Source organism: Mus caroli, chromosome 3, assembly GCF_900094665.2.
Source record: "Mus caroli chromosome 3, CAROLI_EIJ_v1.1, whole genome shotgun sequence".
Lineage (NCBI taxonomy): Eukaryota > Metazoa > Chordata > Mammalia > Rodentia > Muridae > Mus > Mus caroli.
The window spans coordinates 60,544,511-60,567,146 of NC_034572.1; the positions used below are offsets into that span (position 1 = coordinate 60,544,511).

A 22,636-nucleotide genomic window follows, 5' to 3' on the forward strand; every position below is an offset into this window, starting at 1 on the left:
GACACATCCCGCTAGAAGGGGTTGGTCGATTTAACTTGTTTCCTGAGCAGCTGTTCTCTGCCAGATTCGGTCTTAAGGTATTTTCTTACAGCCCGGTCAGGCGCAGTTCCATTTCGATTTTCTCTATGAGGTCTAAGGGTTCTTGCCCTTTTTCCTATCAACTCCCTGCACCCTGCCCTTAATTATTTAGCATCTTGGGGGGGGCATTCTAGTTCGATTTCCTAATTCTGAAAAACAAAAGATGACTACTTTTTGAGTTCTGCGGAAAAAAATTACTGACGTTGCTTGTCGCTCGACTAATTTTTGTTTACCGTGGACTGTTAAAAAAAGATTCGCTCGTTGGAGGGGGGAAAACAATTCTCTTTCTGATTTATAACTTAAAAACTGTATATTTGACAATTATTTTATAAAAACTCTTAATTATATGGGGGGGGGGACGACACGGCTGTCTCCTCTAAGCCACGGCTTGCTGTGTGATTTGTAGCTATGCAAATACTTATTTAGGCACACAAAAGAATGTTTACATATGAAATGTGACATTTACTTGAATATGTAAACAAATATATCTCTTTAAGTGGCAGTTTGGGGGGGCATTTTCAGTATACTGAATATTAATGAGTTTTGTTTGATTCGAAAAGATAATGTTTTTCGGTCTCTTGGATCCAGTACTCAGTAAAAATGAAAGCGGTTACAGGCCATTAATATGTATATCTTCTACTTATTGATTAGAACAACAAAACACACTTAGCAAAAAATTTCAGAAGTTCCACCAAAACAACCTAAAACATTGGTAAAGAGAACACAGAATTGTGGTACACAATGGGTTCGCAGTCGAGAATTTAAGTGTAATTTAAGACGTTCCATAACTTCTTGTAATACTAACTACATTGCACATTTAAAGGACATGAAAATAAAGCTTATCAGAAATGTTGCTTTACTTTTTCTTTGACATTATCCTTCCTTCTAGGAACATTTCCCACCCTGCTTTTAGGACAAAGGCATACCTTTACCTGGTTAACAGCGATTGCATTCAACATTTAGGTATTATCGACATAGATGAACTCTTGCTTTTATTATTTCACAAGACTCAAAACCTTAACACTTCCTAACTTCTATGAATTTAGGAGCAATGTCACATTGAGCATTGGTCTGCTATCTGTAACACTGGAATTCTGGGAGAATAATCACAGAATTTTACTCTTTTGTGAAACTGTTTAAAAAGATCATTTAGTAATGGGATCCACTAAGTTGACATGGTGTTTCAGTAGCTTTCAACCTCTATGATGAAATACATATTCATAAACACCTCCCAAATAACCCCTGCTAGAAGCCTGATAAGAGATCAGGAGACCCCCAGACGCTTCTTCATCCTTTTAAGCACACGACTTAAATACAAACTCTTATGCCATCTTCTGTACTAGAAAGATGACCACTTTAAAGGTAACCAGAGAAAGATCAGGCATGATTATCGTGTAATTTGAACCAATAGATTTCTCTATTATTTCATCTTCTTGACTCATTCTAACTACAGGGGTGGTAGATAAAGCAATGATAAATCTCCCACTTGTGTAAAGGAAGTTTAATTTAAAAATTTTATTAGCATATAATTGTATGGTTTTCTTTATGAATTTTCCACATATGGAAACATACACCTCTTCTGTTAGTCTCTTATATCCCCCCACTCCCTTTCTCCCCATCCCCAATAGTCCCTCTTTTAGGAAGTTTCAGTTCTAAGAAATTAAAAGTTTGGAAATTGTATTAATAAAAGCTATGAAGTATGGTGTTTCACCAAACAGCAAATATTTTCCTGAGATAAGACAGTTCAAAGCCTTTATTTTATTTTACTTTGTCAAAGTTTTGAAAGGAACATTGACTTTAAAACTCAGGTGACAGCCTATGGACAGATATAAAAAAAACTCAGGAGACAGCATATGGACATATATAAAAATAATCAGGACCCCCAAGAGTTCCCCCAGTTTTTGAATTATTTAAAACAAACATGTAGTGTTGCAGTTTTGTTTTAAAAGAGTCCCTCAAAACTGGCCAGTTAAGGTCCAGTTACTTTCCAGGAATAAACCTATACTGGAAGTGAGTTCCATCTCAAATGTCTGTGGAAATCTGAACCTTGGTATCTAGCTAACAGTAGGCCGAAATCCAAGTTAATATTTTGTATATCTCCTCATTTTTGTTTCCTTATACTAAATCATGAAAGAAAAGTCATACAAGGAAAATATTTTATGTTACAGAAAATGCCACGTTTCTTTAATTTCGGTAATAGAAACTTCTCTCTCTCTCTCTCTCTTTCTTTCTTTCTAATAAATCTACCCATTTACTTTCTCTTCTAGAGGAACCTTCTCCCATCGGGCAGATTTCTTCCTCCTATCTAACAGTTTCTTTAATAGGAGAAACTAATTGCTCCCAATCCGTGAATGCCTTCACCTTCATGGCAGGAAAAAAAAAAACACCGATTTTAATGTATTTTTTGCAAATAAATCATTACAATTTAATCACACACGACTCTATGCAGACACACTCCCATGATTTATTATTGTTGGGCGAATTTCCACCTCGCTCAACAGGAACTAACCAATTTTGCTCTACGCGGATGTCTTAAACATAACTTCTTAAGATGTAGATGTTTGCTGATTATCTGTGACGATAACGGCGAATACTAAGGCAGTAACATCCCATAGTACCACCTTTATTGCTTTTGGGGAATAAGAAAATCCAATTATGCAAACACGCAAAACAAACATTAAACAAAAAATTGGCGGCATGACAATCCACTCGCTCGGCATTCCTAATGGCCCAGCAGCCTGCATCGACGCACTCGACAGCTCGGCTGAAGCTGCCTGGTGCTGGAACCAGGAAGGCGCTGAGCTTAAATTGAAGCAAGTTCTGAGGACGCCGGTGGCGCCGTGGTTAGAAGAGGGGGTTCCAGGTCCCCACGTCGGGAGGTGCGAACCCGAAGGTCGAGCCAGGTGATGCCGGCGTCCAGAGCTTGGGGGCGGCGCCCGCGAAGGAGGCGTAGCGAGGCCCAGCTCCGTGGGAGGCGGCGTGGGGCCTGGCGCAGTCTGTGGCCAGGAGCTCGCCGAAGGTTGGGCCGGGGCCCGCGGCGTGCGGTTTGGAGCCGTGCGCATGCGCCCCGCACCTTGCAGGGTCCCAGCCTGCTGGCTCTGGGCGAGGGGGTCGCTGGAGTGGTCGCGGGTGGCGAGCGGCCGCAGGCCCCAGGCTTGGCCTACAGTGTGGAGTTGATGTGGAGAGGTAGCCCCCGGTCCTCGATCGCCATTCCTCGGATTCTCGTCCTTCCTTTTTAGCCAGGTTCACTCTCACCTCCTCCAGGTAGTCGGAGCGAGGGGGAGGCTGTGGCTAAGTGTGCACGGAATCCCCACCCCCTCTCCTGTCTATCGGGTGCTTGTTGGCTGGAGAGAGAATACATGGTTAGACAAACCCTTCCTGTCTTGAAATATACACACATCACTTTAAACAGTCTGTGAATTTACCTTCTAGACTTTTGGTCATGTGACCAGATAGTTAACTCCTGAACTCACCATTCTCAGGAGTTACAACGGATGTTGTCTGCCCTCGATTTTAGGTTATTATTAATGTAATTTCTGGGTTGTATTTAAGATGCTTATTGAGGGGGGGAAAACCAGTAGCCCAGTTTTGTCCCTACTAAGTACTAGGTTGTTAAATAAATTCACACATCATGTGCTGGCATATGAAGGTATTCGAGTTGTCATCTTTGAACTTAGATGTAAAAGCTCCCAGTGAAGGAGCTACGTAGAGTTTTCAGGTTTTAAGGAGTGGAGCAGATGTGACAGGTACAACCATGTGGGGAAAGCAGCTCTCCTTTGAGAGCTTCTCCAGTCTTAGAGTTTATGAATATTTTGCAGGCAAAGGAGATTTCTTGCTAAGAGGTAGCACTTTATGACGGTATGTTCAATAAGAAGGCTAAAAATGTCTGGAGCTGAAAAAGACAAAGGCAGCTGGCACTTGTCTGTTAATTGGCCTCGCTGACCCAGTCTCTACATATTCATCGTGGAGAGTTGTGATGTGAATGGGTTGTCGTAGGGTTGTTGTAGTGCATTTACAGATAACTTTCTTCTGGTTTCACTCCCGGAATATGGAAAGGAAGTCCTGTGATTTGTTAGTTTAAAAAGAGACACTAAATAATCTACAGAACGTTGTTGCAACAGTAGTTTTTTTCTAATTGAAAATAATGTTATTTGTATACAATATATTCTGGTTTTTTGTTTTTTGTTTTTCCAGACAGGGTTTCTCTGTGTAGCCCTGGCCGTCCTGGAACTCACTCTGTAGACCAGGCTGGCCTCGAACTCAGAAATCCGCCTGCCTCTGCCTCCCGAGTGCTGGGATCAAAGGCGTGTGCCACCATGCCCGGCTGTATACAGTATATTCTGATGATGGTTTTTCCCTCATCTCCCAAACTAACAAACAAACAAAGAAAAAGGAAACTAAGAAAGCATGAGAAATGTACACACACACACACTTCATAAAACCTCAACATTGGAAACCATAATATACAAGCAAAAGATCAGTATGGTTTACAAAAATGACCAAACAAAGCAATAAGAGACAAAAAAAAAAAAGTTTCCAAAAAGATCTCAGTGTTTGTTTTATGTTGGCCATCTACTGCAGGACATGGAGCCTGCCCTTAAGTGTGGTTTGTGTACCCTTGGGAACTAATTGTTCCTTTTCCAGCAATTGTTGATTGGAGATGACTTCTTGTTGGGGATGGGAGCACCTCTGGAGCACTCCTCCTCGATGCTGGTACCCTTTCTGGTTTGGACCTGTGTGGGCCCTGTGCATGTGCCCTAGTGTCTGAGTTCATCATATGTCAGTCTTAACAGCGGTGTTTTGACAGAATTCTTTTTCTTTTGAATTTTGCCTTGTTATAGCTGAATTTTTGCCTCTGTTTTACAATTCCTTTGGATGGTTCTCTGTTTCTGGATTTCATAGTATGTTAAATAGTGTTCATCCCAGTTTTACTTTTTGTTTTGTTTTTTCCAGTGTCTCTGGCAGCTCAGGGTGGTCTTGAACTTGCTGTGTAGCCTGATGAGATTGTAAGCATGTGCCACCACACTCGGCCATTTTACTTTTCTACCTTTTATTGAGGAGGGGGCATGTACCCAGGATCAAAGATTCTGTTTTCATTATTTAATGAAACACTATGCTGAAGTACTTATAAACTGCCATGTCCTCTGTGAACCTTTGTTCTCTTAAACTAATTGCCCGTTTTCTGAAACATAATAACTGCTTGTTTTATCCTTATTAAGGATATGCCTTGGCAATTGGAAAATACTGGTTCACTGAGTTAGATGTGTCTGTCAAATGTTGGCATCCTTTATTGTATATCAAGCATTCACTTTTATTAATATTGCCTCTGATCCTAGAAAAAAGGAAATCTGAGTACTAGGCAGATACAAACTGTCCAAAATTCAGATCTTTCCATGAAGAGCTGCATTTTATAATTGGTGACAAATACTGTTAATTTTCCTCGCTGTAAAAGGCTATATTTATTTAGTCTGGGAAAAAGGCTGCCAAATGATCATCTGTTGGCAGCCTTACAGTAAGAAGCATGTTTTATAATAAGAGCAGCTAGTTCAGCTTGCAACTCAGTCACACAGGTTTTTAGGACAGCCAGCACTCTTCACTGTATAATAGATATTGTGTTTATTGAAATTTAATAAATCTCATAATTTTCATTCTGTTTCCAAGAACATTTTGTGTGTGTGTGTGTATGTGTGTGCGCGCTGTGTGCTGTTGGTAGACTGGAGATTGAACCTTGGTTTTATAGGAGCTGGGCAAGTTTTCTACCACTTAGCAAGATTCTTGGCCCTATCAAGAATGTTACTGAGACTCCAGTGGGATGTAAAGTGGGTGGGGACTAGGAAAGAATGTAATGACCCTAGTATAGTTTGCTTATGCTTTCATTCCTGCAGAAATTCAGACCATCACAAAAGGTCATGTTTGTATATTATAATGAAAATAATTTTACCTCTTGGATTTCCTGACTCTAAGGGTCCTTGGGCTCTCTCTTTTGGGAGCTGTTGATACACTAGAATTTAATACCTTGGAAGGCAAGGACTACTTTCATACTATCCACTGATGTATCTCTTAACTTAGGTTAGCTCTCATCCTGAGGTGGTCACCCATCTTGAGTGTTAGGCTGCTCACCATTTGACTCTGTCGACTTTGTTGTGTCTCGCTTTCCTCCTGGAAAAGTGCACTGCTTTGGAAACTTCCTGAAGAAGGGTGAGCATGAGATGTCATTAGGAGAACTTGCATTTCTAAAAAATATCTTTTTTTCTAATCTCACTCTAGACCACTGATTTGGTAAGGTAAATGGAAAGAGATTTAAAGTTGGAATTAGTTTTTCAGAAATTGGAAGGTGAATTTCCTTTGTGGCTACTTGAAAAACCTGTGCTTTTAATTATGCTTTCCTTTGTTTTATTTTGTGACTCTTTGGAATTATCTGAGATCTCTTTATTCTTGGTGCCTGATAATTATTGCTTTTCCTTGTTTGGGTTCAAAGGGCTTTCTGTATACTAGGTAACATCTTTAGTGTCTTTGAGGTTTTTTTCCTAAGTTATACCCTAGTCTGTGTTTATTTTTAAAAATTTTACTGTCTAGGTACTTGGGAGAAATGCATTTTATTTATTTATTTATTTATTTATTTACTTATTCGAGATCCTTTGATGCTTTTCCCCCTCATTTCTGTTTCTTTTTTTTTTTTTCTTTTTTTCTGGTAACGGCATTTTTATCAGTTGGATATTGGATTTCCTGGATTGCTCTCTCTCTCTCCTTTTATTTTAAAGTTTTCAGATTTTTCATGTTTGTCTCATTTTCTTTCACCTTCTGTGAGTGTTTGACCTTTTCCAACCCTATCTTGTCTGTCATTTATTTAAACGAAGCTCTCTCCTGTCCTTGGAACAGTTTCCCATTGCTTGCTGGGACATCTTTTCATTACCTACCTGAAGATATTAATGAGTTTTTGTTCTAGAAGTTTTTGTTATTTTTCTCTGTATGTTTCCACTTTACTCTGAGCTGCTTGTTTTTCTGTTTTCTACTTTCTGGCTGTTGTGTAGATTTGCTGTATGTGCTGCGTCCTTCATCCAGTGCCTCACAGACTCCAGCAATGTGCTGAACACCGAGCTAGTCTTCCTTGTCCTCCTCACGGAGGCGTCTTTGCCTATTTGGCTCTCTTTTGTGTATTTTCTTTCTTTCTTTCTTTCTTTCTTTCTTTCTTTCTTTCTTTCTTTCTTTCTTTCTTTCTTTCTTTTTTTTGATTTATTATTATATTTAAGTACACTGTAGCTGTCTTCAGATGTACCAGAAGAGGGCGTCAAATGTCATTACAGATGGTTGTGAGCCACCATGTGATTGCTGGGATTTGAACTCAGGACCTTCAGAAGAGCAGTCGGTGCTCTTAACCACTGAGCCATCTCTCCAGCCCTGTGTATTTTCTAAAAGGTTAACAGAGAGGAACTTTATAGAAAAACGTTTACTGTGTGAACTTGTCAGCTGTGGCCTGTGTTACAGGGTGGGTAGGTGGGAGTTTGCCATCTCTTCCTGGGACCGTTGGGTACTGTTCACTTTTTATAGAGATCTTATTGCCATCCAAGGATGTACATTTGGCTGTAGTTTTAGTTTGGTATCGCTGGGCCTTCCCTGCTTTTTTTGAAAGTGAACTCTTAGCCCTTGTGCTCCCCATTCAATATACCACTGCCCTGCTGGAGTTGGAGAGGGCTAATCACCTGGCCAGAGAGCATGGCGAAGGGAACTGGACAATATTTCTTGTACAGAAATTCAATCACTTCTGTGTGCTTAGCTTCATACCCTACTGCACCTGTGTGGTATCTGATGTTCAGATTCTTGATTCATTGTGATTTTTGTTGCATGAGATGGCTTTTTTCTTGTTGAAATTATCTGCAAGTTGCTTAGTATTCAATTTTTGTAGTTCTGGGTCCATCAGTTTTTCATTTGCTAAAATGTCATCAATTCATCTTGTCTGCTGTTCCCTGTTGTCTTCTAGTTCCCTCCTTCCTTCCCTCCCTTCCTCTCTCCCTCCCCTCACCTCTTTCTTGTTATTTTTGCATGTTTGTTTGTTTGTTTTTGTTTCTTTGTCTAGTCCTGGAACCAGCTGTGTAGACCAGAGTGTCCTTGAACCCCCAGAGCTCTGCCTACCTCCCATGTGCTGGAGTTGAAGCCAGCTCTGCATCACCACTGTTGAGATGTCTTCTAGCTCCTTCATCCTTGTGAACTTACTTTTGTCTTTCTTTAGTGGTTCTCCAGATTTATTTATTTGTTTATGTTAGTCCTGGCTAGCCTCCAATTTGTGGAAATCCTTGTGCCTCTATCTCCCAAATGCTGGGATTACAGGTTTTGTGCCACTATGTCTGGAACTTTTTAAATAAGAATATAAAATCCTGGCGTTTCAGTATTTTTGAATGAGAGTATAAAAGACCTAATAAAAAACCATTTTAGTTTAAATGTGGAAAAGAAAACTTAATGCATTTTTTGTTTTGCTCTTGAGACACAGTTGCTCTTCTGCAGTGCCCCTGGTGACCTGAACGGTGGTGTTATGCAAATTAGGCTGGGCTCAAACTCACAGAGATCTACCTGCTTCTGCCTCCTGATTGTCTATTAAAAATGTATACTACCTACCACACATGCCAGTTTGTGTAAATTCTTAAGGTGAAAACAAAACAAAGAAAAAAGACAGAAAGAACCAAGAAATAAGAAAATATTATCATCACTAAATTGGGTATTTTTTATACTTAAAATTATATACATATGCAGGGATATTTAATGCAGATGTAATACATACATACATATAAACCTATAAATGTATTATATATGTGTGTATATGTATTTGACTATATGTAGCTGTGTACTTTATAGACATGCACACACACACACACACACACACAAATTTTTAATTCAGGGCTGGTTTCAAGTTTTAAAGTTTGCTAAGGGATATTAGTGATTTCCTTAAAGTTTGAAACCCAAGGGCTCACAGAGTTCTGTAGAATTGTACTGTGTTGGACATGTGACTTGAGTACTTGAGGACTTTGAGTCCCACCACCCATGGGGAAAGGAGAAAATGAACTCCCCAGAGGTGCTCTCCTCACCTCCTCATGTCCACTAAGTGCTTACCTGGCCACACACATCGTACACATAATACAATACTAACAAAATAATGTAAAGAAACTCTATTTACAAATCTTTAACTCTGGTTCTAGGTAAATATTTTTAATGTTTTGAATTTGTCCTAATAGAAATATTAACACTGAAATCCCCTCAGGGGTCCTGGATTATCTAAAAATTCTCAAACAAATCAGTAATTTAATACATTATTTTGCATATGGTCATATTTAACTTATTTTGAATAATTACTAAAGGAAGTTATGACATTTGATTTAAATTATTGCTTAGAATTAATCTCTGTTTTTTATTTATGATGTTTTAAGTTAACTAGTACTTTATCAAGAAAGTATTGCACATGAGAAACTCGAGGCTTCCTTATAGTAACACAGGCTCTGATTAGCTAATTCCTAAATATTAAAATCTGACATTATTTTTGTTTTTTTCTTTTTTATATTAGAAACATAACTACGTAGAAAGTCTTCAGAAAAGTTACGTTTTCTATTTTGAAACTATATTTATTTCAATTACAGTTTAGTACTGTTACTTACCTCTGGCGAGGAGGGCTTAGGAATTCAGATCAAAGTACTGAAAGCAAAGTTGAAGCTGCTAGTGGTAGAACCTCCTTTAATCCTGGCACTTGGAGGTAGAGGCCTATGGATCTCTTTGAGAGTTACAGGCCAGTATGGTCTACATTGTGAGTTGCAGGCCACCTGGGGTGACATAGTGAGAACCTGTCTTTACTAAACAAAAGCAAAAAGCAAAAGAGGGAAAAAGAAAGCAAAATGTAGATCCTGGGCTGTGGCACTGGTTATTTTGGGGCTACCCTTCTATGCAGTATCCATCATGCAGACAAGGGCAGTTTTGACTGTTGTGATGCTGGGTGGAGACTGGGTTTATGGTGGGGTACGTGTTACTGTATCTGCTCAGGTGTGGTTGATTCTCATTAGCCACATTCAGTTATGCTATTATGCCTGCTTGTGGTTGGGTCTAGAAGGAGCTGTTGTTTTCTTTTAGAGGGAAGCATTCTGAATCATTCTTGCATTTGGAAATCCTTAGAAGGAGTTATTCTCCTTTTTTGTTTTTCAAGTAATATTACTACACGTTCATTTTAATTTTTATTTCTGTGTACATGTTTTCTTATAGCTTCTCCATATATAACAACAATAATAATGATGCTGCTGTAATAAGGCCTTCATAATTTCCTTCCTTCCTTCCTTCCTTCCTTCCTTCCTTCCTTCCTTCCTTCCTTCCTTCCTTCCTCCTTCAAGACAGGATTGTGTATCCCAGACTAGCTAGCCTTGGTCTCTATCTCTGTAGCTGAGGAGGATCTTAAACTTGTAATTCTCTGCCTCCACCTCCCAAGTGCTGGATTATAGGCCTGCACCAACACTCAGAGACTATGCAGTGCTGGAGAACCTACTGCTTCTTACTGGCTAGACAAGCAGTTTTCCAACTAAGTTACGTACCAAGCCCGTGCATTTATCTTTTGTTTAATAAAAATTTCAGATATATTTCTAGAAGTAGTATTATGCTGTCAAAAAAGCATCAACATTTTTTTTTTTTAAATTAAATTGCTGAATGATTTCTAAAAGACTCACACCAAGCTAGCTGTGTGTAAAGAGCTGGTTGACTGCTCAATAACCATCAAGTTTGGAACTTCAGTTGACATTACTTCTCTCGGTTTCACAAGTGGATGACAGTAGTGCATTGTTTCATCTCATGCTTCCATAATGACTGATGAGTTTTTCTCTGTAGAACTCAGGGTGTATAGAGATGGCTCAGCAGTTAGAGCATAGATCTTCCAGAGGACCTGGGTTCAATTCCTAGCACCCACGTGGTGGCTCGCAACCATTTGTGACTCCAGTTCCAGGGGATCTGTTAACTGTCTTTGGCCTCCATGGGCACTTGATTCATGTGGTAAACAGACATATGTTCAGGCAAACATTTATATACCTAAAAATAAATAAAATATCAAAAAAACCTTTAAATATTTAGAACTCAGCTTGGAAAATATAACTCTAAAATGCCTTTCATCTTCAGAGAGTATAAAAATGGAGGATTAGATGGTTAATTACTAAACAAAATGTCATATAGTTAATGATGAGAACAACTTGAACTGTCCAGAAATTGATATAATGAGCTTTCTTTAGGATTGGTGCAAATGTAAGTTGGTCAGCATGTGTAAAAAGGACACTGATGTGCTAGAAGATTGTGTTAAACAGGGCTAGTAAAAAGAGCCAAGCACATGTTAGTTTAAAAAGTCTTGAGATGTAGCTGGGTATGGGGGTATGGTGGTACACGCCAATAGTTCTAGCTGCTCTAGAGGCGTGGGAGAAAAATCCGTTGCATCCAGGAGTTTACAGCCAACTTAAGGGGCATAGTTAAGTTTTTTCCTAAAAAGTTTAAAATTTTGTATTTTGAATTTCGTTTGTTGTGTTACTAAGTTAGGAATTTTCTTTATTGTACTCTTACAGAAATGGGACGCCGGTCTTCAGACACTGAAGAGGAAAGCAGAAGCAAGAGAAAAAAGAAACACCGGAGGCGCTCCTCTTCAAGCAGCTCTTCAGACAGCAGGACATACAGCCGCAAGAAGGGTGGGAGGAGGCCCAGGTCCGACTCAAGGTCCTGGTCTAGAGACCGCCAGCTTCGCTCGCATTCTTATGAGAGAAGGTCAATGCTCATAATTTGTTCCATTGTCTGGATAGCATTGTTGTTGTTGCTATTTTAACTTTTTATTGTTTTTTTGTGAATTTCCTGTCATGCACCCTAATCCCACTTATCTCCCTGTCCCTTCATGTCTGTTCTCTACCTTTGCAACCTTTCTCCCAAAAGCAAGTAAAAAATAAGAATAGAAATAAAACAAACAAAAGAACCCACCAAAAACAAAGCCCAAAAAATCTTGTCATGGAAGTTATAGTATGTCACAATGTCACATAGTATACCCTTTTGTCCACTCACAAATACTCACTGCAATGAGTCATTGGTCTGGTTCGAGGCCTCTGACTTCTGTTATACTATCAATATTGGGTCCTCCCCAGGACTCCTTTTGGACATCCTGTTGTTGCCCTGTGTCATGGAGATCCTGTAATTTGGATCTTCAGGACTAGCCCCTTCACATTCTCTAACAGTTCATAGATAGGGGAGTTGTTGGGATAGACCAACTCAGAGCCCAGGATCTGGGCCTGGGTGGTAGCTGAGTCGGTGAGCCTGCCATCTCTCCCACACCCATGCTCCTAGGGCAAGTTCTAATGGATTACCTGAGCTAGCTCACCCAGCATCAAAGCCACCAAGGCACAGGGCCAGCTCTCCTGTTCTCCTGCCTCCAGGGCCAGCTCACTCATTGCCTTCACCACCAGGACCAGCTAGCTCATTTGTATTATACAGCAGTTCTTGAGAAGCCATCAATTTTTGTATTTTAATTTTATTGGATCAAATAATTTTCTTTGAGTAGTTAGGTTCTTAGGTTCCCAACCCCATTGGGTTTCTCCACCCCCCCATTTTCTTCTTATCAGGCAGGCTTATCATCCTTTGTCTCTCTATGTAGGCAAGTAGAAATTGGTATTGTTCTTGCATTATTTGATGATATTTGGAAAGATTAGATACTACTGTGACCCATAATGTCTTGTTGCTAGTCCATCTGTGAGTCATCTGTCTGGCTGTTGGAGATCCATAACCATTTATTTATTTATTTATTTATTTTAATTTTATTTTTAATTTATTTTTACACTCCATATTCCATTCCCCACCCCACCTCCTCCCCACCGAACCCCGTCTCCATGTGGCTGCCCCCGCCCTCACCTGACCTCTAAACTCCTTGGGGCCTCCAGTCTCTTGAGGGTTAGGTGCATCATCTCTGAATGAACACAGATCAGGAAGTCCTCTACTGTATGTGTGTTGGGGGGCCTCATATCAACTGGTGTATGCTGTCTGTTTGGTGGTTCAGTGTTTGAAAGATCTCAGGGGTCCAGATTAATTGAGACTGCTGGTCCTCCTACAGGGTCGCTCTTCTCCTCAGCTTCTTTCAGCCTTCCCTAATTCAACAACAGGGCTCAGCTGCTTCTGTCCATTGGTTGGGTACAAATATCTGCATCTGACTCTTTCAGCTGCTTGTTGGGTCTTTCAGAGGGCAGTCATGTTAGGTTCCTTTTTGTGAGTGCTCTACAGCCTCAGTAATAGTGTCAGGCCTTGGACCTCCCCTTGAGCTGGATCCCACTTTGGGCCTATTGCTGGACCTTCTTTTCCTCAGGCTCCTCTCCATTTCCATCCCTGTAATTCTTTCAGACAGGAACAATTATGGGTCAGAAATGTGACTGTGGGATGGGAACCCCATCCCTCTCTTGATGTCCTGCCTTTGCTGGTGGCAGGCTCTATAAGTTCCCTCTCCCTACTGTTGAGCATTTCATCTAAGGTCCCTCCCTTTGAGTCCTGGCTTATTTATTCTGTTTTCATTGAGGAAAGAATGAAACACAAGGATAAGACAGGCTTAGTTTTCTTTTTAATACTTACAACTAAAACTCTGACTGCAGCGATGCTTGATTATGGTTTGTTTCAGACGCAGGCGCAGATCAAGCAGCAGCTCTTCTTATGGCTCCAGAAGGAAAAGAAGTCGCAGTCGTTCCAGGGGCCGAGGGAAACCCTATAGAGTTCAAAGGTCTCGGTCAAAAAGCAGAACCAGAAGGTAAGTGCAGGAGTACTCACGCTGGTCCAGCTCCTCCCAGGTCCATGGCTCGGAGCAGCAGGAGCTTCACTTCCCTGGGTTCTCCAGTTCTCCTGGCTTCAGATGGCAGCTCTCTTTTCTCATTGGACCCTGCTCATCTAGCTGTCATTATCTCATGGGTTTATAGGAGCTGGGTTGTTGAGTGTAGCTTCACTCATGTCTCTTGTATTTGTTTCTGGCTGCAGCTTCTCATTCTCTGGATGATGGTGGAAGTATTTGAAGAGGGAAGAATAGGAGTTGCAAACTATCCAGGTTTAGAACAAACGTGCTGTGCTCAGTATGGACTGAGCATTTATGTCTTTTCAAAATTTGTTAAGACTTCTACCCCTGTTCTGTCTGTTTGTAGATCAGGCTTTTATAGAAGTAATGAAGGTTTAAGTGAGGTTGTTTTTGTGGTCTCCATCTGATAATGCTCTTGGCCTTTAAGAGGAGGAAGTGAGGGGCTGCAGAGATGGCTCAGCAGCTAAAAGTGTAGTTCATAACCACCTGTAACCCCAGCACTGAGATACATGCACATAAGTGGCATATACACAGACAGACACATACACTTTAATAAGAGAAGAGAAGGAAGAGAGATCTTTCCATTTCTGCTCAAAGGGTGTTATGGGAGGGCATAGTGAAAAGGTTGCCATTTATAAGACAGAAAACAGTTCTCACAGGGAACCAAACTGTCTGGCACTTTGATCTTGAACTTACAGTCAAAAAAACTCAAGACAATAAACTTGTGTGTACTGTGGTACTTTGCTTTGTATATGTGGCAGCCTGAGCAGACTAATGTGTGTTGCATCACTCCTGCATTTCTAGCTTTGCGTACAGGGGTAGTGTAGGGATAGTGTGAGGAGTTGGCTATTTTGGACAATGGTAGAAAATGTGCATCAGTAGAGTAGGACCACAGTATTGAGGGGATTGAGAAAAAAGGGATTTAGAAGTTCTTAGACACTGAGAGTTTTTAGACAGAAGAGTAATGGGATAAATGAAAGAATAAACACAGTGATTTAAAGATTGCTTCTTGTCTCTGTTAGCTCTGTATAGTTTTAGGATCTAACTAGGGGTTCACGATAGCGTAATGGAAATAAAATAGATAATTCTCATTGCATATGAAGCTTAATTGCAGTGAAGCCTACAATGTTTAGCTGTTCTGGATTTCTGTATTGACATTGTCCACCTCTGCTTCTTATTTATCACATATATAAACTATTGTGTATAACACGCTGTTGTTTTCTGTATGTGCTCCAGTCTTCCTAGGGTTGGTTTTGTTTTGTTTTTTCCATAACCCCAGCACTTTTTTCTCTTTTTTGCCATCATCTCTGCTTTGAAAATTCTTCCAACTCTTTAATGTTGAGTTTTACATAACACTTAATTCTCTTTTTCTTTAAAAAAAATTTTTTTTTAATAAATGTCTATCTTTTCTCCCCAGGTCAAATATAGCTCATACTTTTTTTTGAACGTCACATGTAGTTTCTGATTTAAACAGTTATGAATATTGTGACCTAAGTTTTAATTAGAATTCATGGGTGTGTTTCTTGGTTTTATATCTAGGTACTATACCTCCAGTCATAGAGACTTTATAGCATAGTTTAATTTTGAGTAGGGATATTTTCTCCTTTCTTTTAACTGTTAACATTTCATATGATATAAATTTGCTATTAACTTGCCTAGTTTCTATAATAAAAGCTTGGTGTTATTTTTAGTCAGATTTTATCACATTTAAAAGCTAAGGACAGTTGACACTTTTATCATGCTAAGTTTTATTTTAGAGTAGACTCTAGGTTTTATTTAATTTTTATAAGGACTGTTTTCTTCATATAACTTTTTGCTCATATCTTGCTAAAGTCATCCCAAAGTAGTTTAAGTTCTTACTGTTATTATACATGGAGTTTTCTGTGCATAGGATGACTACTTGTTACGTTTATGTATGAAATCTGTGTCCTTTCTTACCCAGTCCTTTTATTGTGCCACTTCATGTGTGCATCTCCAGGGCTCATCTCAAATACAAGCAGTTTTGCCTTTTCATTCTCATTCTTTCATCTTTCTGCTATCTGATTTTATTGCTTTTAATTTCTAGGATTATTAACTTCTCAGCATTGGAAATGATACACATATTTTTTTTCTGTGATTTTACTGAGAAAAAAAAAAGTCTTGTATTTCTTCTATCTCGAGGCTTATAGCATGTATACTTTTTTGTTTTAAGAGCTTGCCTGTCACCTTCTTCCCTCTTCAGAAATGGGTGCTGAGTGTTGAATTTTCTTGAAGCCTTTTCATCCAGAGCAGAAATGGTGGTCACCTCCAGATCTCCTAAGGAACCATGTTGCGTGTGGGGTGAACCTCAGTAGATGAACATTTGTTGTTTTCTTGGTGTCATATGAGCTTCTGATCTCTGATTTTTATAACTTCATACTTTTACATTGATATTTATGTGTTATATTCGTCTTCTTTGTACTGCCTTATTAAATTTATTACCTACATTGTTTTCCATTTCTTCACAAAGAGAACTCAGAATTTCACCTTTCATTTCAATGCCCAGGAATAGTTTTGGATTATTGGGACTGTGCTATTTGAAGCTTTGGTATATTCAGGAAACCCTCTGGGCTCAGTGCCATATATAATAACTTTCTTGATTTCTTTAACAGAAATTGTACAGCCTGAATATTCTATTTCCTTTGATTTCCTTTTGATAAATGTTTTTGTCTAGTACATCATCCATTTCATGTGGATTTTAAATAAGTGCCTAGAGGTCTGCAAAGTGCCCTCTGGCGACTTCAGGCTTTTCTTTTACTTCAGGCCTTATTTTCCTTTTCTCTTTCATTAACTTGTTATTACAACTGTTTTCTTATCTAAATTATCTGGCAGATTACCTAAATTTAAAAGAAAAAATGTGGACAGAAGAGATGGCTCAGTTAAGAGCGCCGACCGTCCAGAGTTCAGTCCCCAGCAACCACATGGTGGTTCACAGCCATCTGTGATGGACTGTGACGCCTCCTCTGGCAGACAGGTGTACATGCAGATAGAGCACTCATATAGAAAATAAATAAATACATCTAAAATAATATTAAAAGAAGAAATGCAAGGCATGGCTACTACATGCCTACTATCTATAATTCCAGCACGAAAGAGGCAGAGGCAGGACAGTCAGCAATTCAAGGTCATACTCAGCTATAGCAAGTTTGAGACAAACCTCGGCTACACTGGACTACTTCAAAAACAAGCAGATAAAAAGTAGACTTTGCCTAATTATGCCTTCTATTATTCTGTTTTCTAAGTTATTTCTTTTATTCTCATTTCCTATTCTGTACTTTTAAAAATAATTATTTATTTTTACTTTATGTGCATTGTTTATCTGCATGTATTTCTGTGTGAGAGTGTCAGATCTTAAAGTTACAGATGGTTGTGAGCTGCCATGTAGTTGCTGGGAATTGATCCTGGTCCTCTGGAAGAACAGACAGTGCTCCTAACCACTGAATTATCACTCTAGTCCCCTCTGTATTTTATTTGTATTTATTTAATTTTGTAATTAAGAATACATTTGTATGTGTGTGTGTATACATGTAAACATGTTTGTGCTGTGGTGTGTTTATAGAGCTCAGAGAACTGCTTCATTTTCTTTATGAGTTCCGGTGACTGAATGCAGGCTTGGCATAAGTACCACCACTGAACCATCTTCCAAGCCCTTTTGATTACTAGCTTGTGATCTGGTAATTAATTTATATTTCTATGTATATCTTCTGCTGATAAAAGCGTTTAATGCAGGCCAGGCATGGCAGCACACACCTTTAGTTCCAGCACTAAGGAGGCAGAGACAGGCAGATCTATGAGGCCAACCTGACCTACAGTCAGTTGCAGGACAGCCAGGGCTACACAGAGAAACCTTGTCTCTGAAAACAACAACAACAACAAAAACAGAAAAGTGTTTACAGCTACAAATTTTCCTGAAATTTCTGCTTAATTATATTCAGTGGACTTTTTTCCTCCAAGATGCTAAAATTTTCAATATGTATCAAAGTTGATGTAATTTGATATTGAATACTCATATTCACTACCTAGACATTTTCATTAACTTTCTATTTGATTTATCACATTCCTATTTATTTCTTCCTCTCTGTGCATTAATTCATCCTAAAATTTCATCCATTGTTTCAGACATATGTATATATTCCTTTGAAATATTTTAGTATCTAATCATAGCATCAATATTTCACAAATTTTTCTTTGAAAAAATACTTGAAACCTTTTTCTTCTGTGGTAAAATTTATAATTTTACAGTGTACAGTTCTACACATACATTTGTTGAACTTGACAAAGATATACACCTTACTCATTCATTTACTTATATATTTTTTCATAAATTTTTTAATTATTTAAATGAATTTTATACATCAAACATATTAATAAAATGGAGCATTTTGAGAATCAAATACTACATAAAAATTGTTCAACTTTTATATTCATATCCTTTCATACCATAAAAATATCAAGGAATATTTAATGCTGTCTATAGCTGAGGATCCTATGTCTAATGTTGAATGCTAAATTGTTTCAAAACATACAAAATATTCTTTGGGAGTTAAGCATAGTAAAAAAGCATAAAATATTAAAAATGAACCATTAAGAAATATATTCAAAAGCCCTTATTTGATACCACCTGACATAGTGAGAGAATATTTAAAATGCATTGTATATCTATGTATATTGTTTAACAGTCAGTTTACTTAAGAAAGATTATCAGTGTTTCTAGGAGAGAAATTATTTTATCAGTAAGTATATTTTAAAAATTTCAAAATAGCAAAAACTCTTTGAAGTATTAAGAAAATGCCAATTTCAAGCACAGTGAGAAAAATTATCAATAATATTTCCATGATGTTTGTAGAACATGATTTTAATATTTTCAACTGTTAATATTCAACCAACAGAATAATTATTTTAAGATATATTTTCTTATTATGTCTCCCTTTTCATTTCTGATTTTATTAATTTGGATACTGTTTCTGTGCCTTCTGGTTAGTCTGGCTAAGGGTTTATTTATCTTGTTAATTTTCTCAAAAGAACCAGCTCCTGGTTTGGCTGATTCTTCGTATAATTTTTTTTGTCTCTATTTGGTTGATGAGCCCTGAGTTTGATTATCTCCTGCAGTCTATTCCTCTTGGGTATATGTACTTCTTTTTGTTGAGCTATGAGTTTCCCCTTAGTACACTGCTTTCACTGTGTCCCATAAGTTTTGATATGATGTGTCTTCATTTTCATTAAATTCTAAAAAGCCTTTAATTTCTTTCTTTATTTCTTCCTTGCCCAAGTTATCATTGAGTAGAATGTTGTTCAACTTCCATGTGTATGTGTGCTTTCCATTGTTTTTGTTGGTATTTAAGACTGGCTTTAGTCCATGGTGCTCTGATAGGGTACATGGGATTATTTCAGTCTTCTTGTGTCTGTTGAGGCCTGTTTTATGACCAATGAATTTAGTCAATTTTGGAGAAGGTATCATGAGGTGCTGAAAAGAAGGTATATTCTTTTGTTTTAAGATGAAATGTTCTATATATACTTGATAAATCCATTTGGTTTATCACTTGTTAGTTTCACTGTGTCTCTGTTTAGTTTCTGTTTCCATGATCTGTCCATTACTGAGAGTGGGGTATTGAAGTCTCCCACTATTATTGTGTGGGGTATGATGTGTGCTTTGAGTTTTAGCAAAGCTTCTTTTATGAATGTAGATGCCCTTGCATTTGGAGCATAGATGTTCACAATTGAGAGTTCATTTTGGTAGATTTTTCCTTTGACCAGTATGAAGTATCCTTCCTTATCTTTTTTGATAACTTTTGGTTGAAGATTGATTTTATTCAATATTAGAAAGTCTGCTCCAGCTTGTTTCTTAGGACCATTTGCTTAGAAAATTGTTTTCCAACCTTTTACTCTGAGGTAGTGTCTGTCTTTGTCACTGAGGTGTGTTTCCTGTATGCAGCAAAATGCTGGGTCCTGTTTATGTATCCAGTCTGTTAGTCTATGTCTTTTTATTGGGGAATTGAGTCCATTGATGTTAAGATATATTAAGGAAAAGTAATTGTTACCTCCTGTTATTTTTGTTGTTATAGGTGTTCTTATGTTTGTGTGGCTATCTTCTTTTGGGTTTGTTGAAAGAAGATTACTTTCTTGCTTTTTCTAGGGTGTAGTTTCCTTCTTTGGGTTGGCGTTTTCCATCTATTATCCTTTGTAGGGCTGGATTTATGGAAAGATACTGTGTAAATTTGGTTTTGTCATGGAATACCTTGGTTTCTCCATCTATGGTAATTGAGAGTTTTGCTGGGTATAGTAGTTTGGGCTGGCATTTATGTTCTCTTAGAGCCTGTAAGAGATCTGCCCAAGATCTTCTGGCTTTCATAGTCTCTGGTGAGAAGTCTGGTGTAATTCTGATAGGTCTGCCTTTATATGTTACTTGACCTTTTACCCTTACTGCTTTTAATATTTTTTCTTTGTTTAGTGCATTTGGTGTTTTGATTATTATATGACGGGAGGAATTTCTTTTCTGGTCCAATGTATGTGGAGTTCTATAGGCTTCTTGTATGTTCATGGGCATTTCCTTCTTTACTCTAGGGAAGTTTCCTTTTATAATTTTGTTGAAGATATTTACTGGCCCTTTCAGATCAGAATTTTCACTCTCTTCTATACCTATTATCCTTAGGTTTGGCCTTCTCATTGTGTCCTGGATTTCATGGATGTTTTGGGTTAGGAGCTTTTGGTTTTTTTGCATTTTGACTGTTGTGTCAATGTTTTCTATGGTTATCTTCTGCACCTGATATTCTCTCTTCTAGCTCCTATTCAGTTGGTGATGCTTGCATCTATGCCTCCTGATCCCTTTCCTAGGTTTTCTATCTCCAGTGTTGTCTCCCATTGTGATTTCTTTATTGTTTCTATTTCCATTTTTAGATTCTGGATGGTTTTGTTCATTTCCTTTACCTGTTTGATTTTGTTTTCATGGAATTCTTTAAGGGATTTTTGTGTTTCCTCTTTGAGGGTTTCTAGCTGTTTACCTGTGTTCCCCTGTATTTCTTTAAGGGAGTTATTTATGTCCTTCTTAAAGTCCTCTATCACCATCAGGAGAAGTGCCTTTAGATCCTAATCTTGCTTTTCCAGTGTGATGGTGGTTCCAGCACTTGCTATGGTGGGAGAACTGGGTTCTGATGATGCCAAGTAACCTGGTTTCTGTTGTTTATGCTCTTAAGCTTGCCTCCTGCTATCTGATTATCTTTAGTGCTACCTGCCCTTGCTATATCTGACTGGAGCCTGTCCTTCCTGTGATCCTGGTTGTTCCAGAACTCCTCAGAGTTCAGCTGTCTCTGTGATCCTGTGATCCTGTGATTCCCGAGGTCCTGGGTTGTCAGAGCTCCTGGGGGTAAAGCTGTCTCTGGGACCCTGAGATACTGGTGTGACCAAGCTCCTGGTATTCTGGGATCCTATGATCCTGTGGTCCTAGGCATGTTGGAGCACCTGGGAGTGGAGCTGCTTCTGCATGTTCTGGGACTGGCTAAGGAGTTTGGGCCCAAGGTCTGCTCAGGGCACTGTCACAGTCCCGAAGAAATCTGTGCCACTGGTTGGGTGGAGTTCCTGGGTGTCTGGGTCCTGCTGGTCCTGGTGTTGATGCAGATGTTGTATCCTCCTCACCTCTGATCCTATGATCCTGGGCGTGTTAGAGTGCTTGGGATTGGGGCTTCCTCTGAGTGTTGTGGGACTGGCTGCGAAGTTCCCACCCAAGGTCTGCTCAGGACTCTGGCTCAGACAGCAAGGCGGTATATACCTTTCAAAATAATAGACCTGACAGTTCACTTATAACTTTTCTTAATTCCTGCTTGCCAACTGAGCTGGAACGACAGTTTTGTTTTTTTATCGAATAGATTAATTTCATGTGCCTGCAGTCATGACTATATACATTTTCATTAAGGCTTTTTATTAGCTATAATACTTTTGAGAGTTATTATGTATGCTGATAATCATGTCTTTTGATTGTCGAACAGTATTCTGTAGTATGAATCTTACTGCATTTTACTGGAGAATTTTGTGTAAAATTATATAGTAGTGATATTTTGCATATGCCCTCATCTATTTATTATAATGCTTTCATTACTGTATTAGTACTTGTTACTTTTTATTTCTGAATGGTAAATACATCATGGTTTATTTCACACATATACCCATATATACATATTTATATACACTATACTAAAAGTTCTATTCATTATTGAAAATGGGGCATTGAAATCTCTGCCGGGCTGGCAAGATAAGATGGCTTAACTGGTCAAGGTTAACTGTCTAGTCTGTTCTCAGACCTGAGGACCTGAGTTGCATCCCTGAGACCCACATGGTAGAAGGAAAAAGCCAACTTCCTCAAGTTGTCTTCTGACCGCCACATGTGTAATGTGATATGCACATGCCAAAACATACTCACGCAAAATAAGCAAATAAAACTGTAATAAAATCTCCTACTGTTGTTACTAATATTTCTCATGTCATCTTTGTGAATATTTGCTACATGTATTTGGGTGCTCAGATGTTTAGTGCTTATATGCTTAAAACTGTTCTTCTGCCTTCCTGCTGCTGAATAGACCGACTTTTTTTTTTTTAAATTAGGTATTTTCCTATTTACATTTCCAATGCTATCCCAAAAGTCCCCCATACCCTCCCCCCCACTCCCCTACCCACCCACTCCCACTTTTTGGCCCTGGCGTTCCTCTGTACTGGGGCATATAAAGTTTGTAAGTCCAATGG

General features: G+C 38.7%; 1 protein-coding gene across 1 annotated transcript in view; it reads left to right on the forward strand.

The window, feature by feature from the left end:
* Positions 1-2,984: 2,984 nt before the first annotated feature.
* Rsrc1 (arginine and serine rich coiled-coil 1) overlaps positions 2,985-22,636 on the forward strand; it is a 350,502-nt gene continuing 330,850 nt past the window's right edge. Inside the window, exons 1-3 of the mRNA XM_029475535.1 lie at positions 2,985-3,264; positions 11,646-11,841; positions 13,724-13,849. Coding sequence (XP_029331395.1) covers positions 2,985-3,264; positions 11,646-11,841; positions 13,724-13,849 — 602 coding nt within the window. The remainder of the gene's footprint in view (positions 3,265-11,645; positions 11,842-13,723; positions 13,850-22,636) is intronic.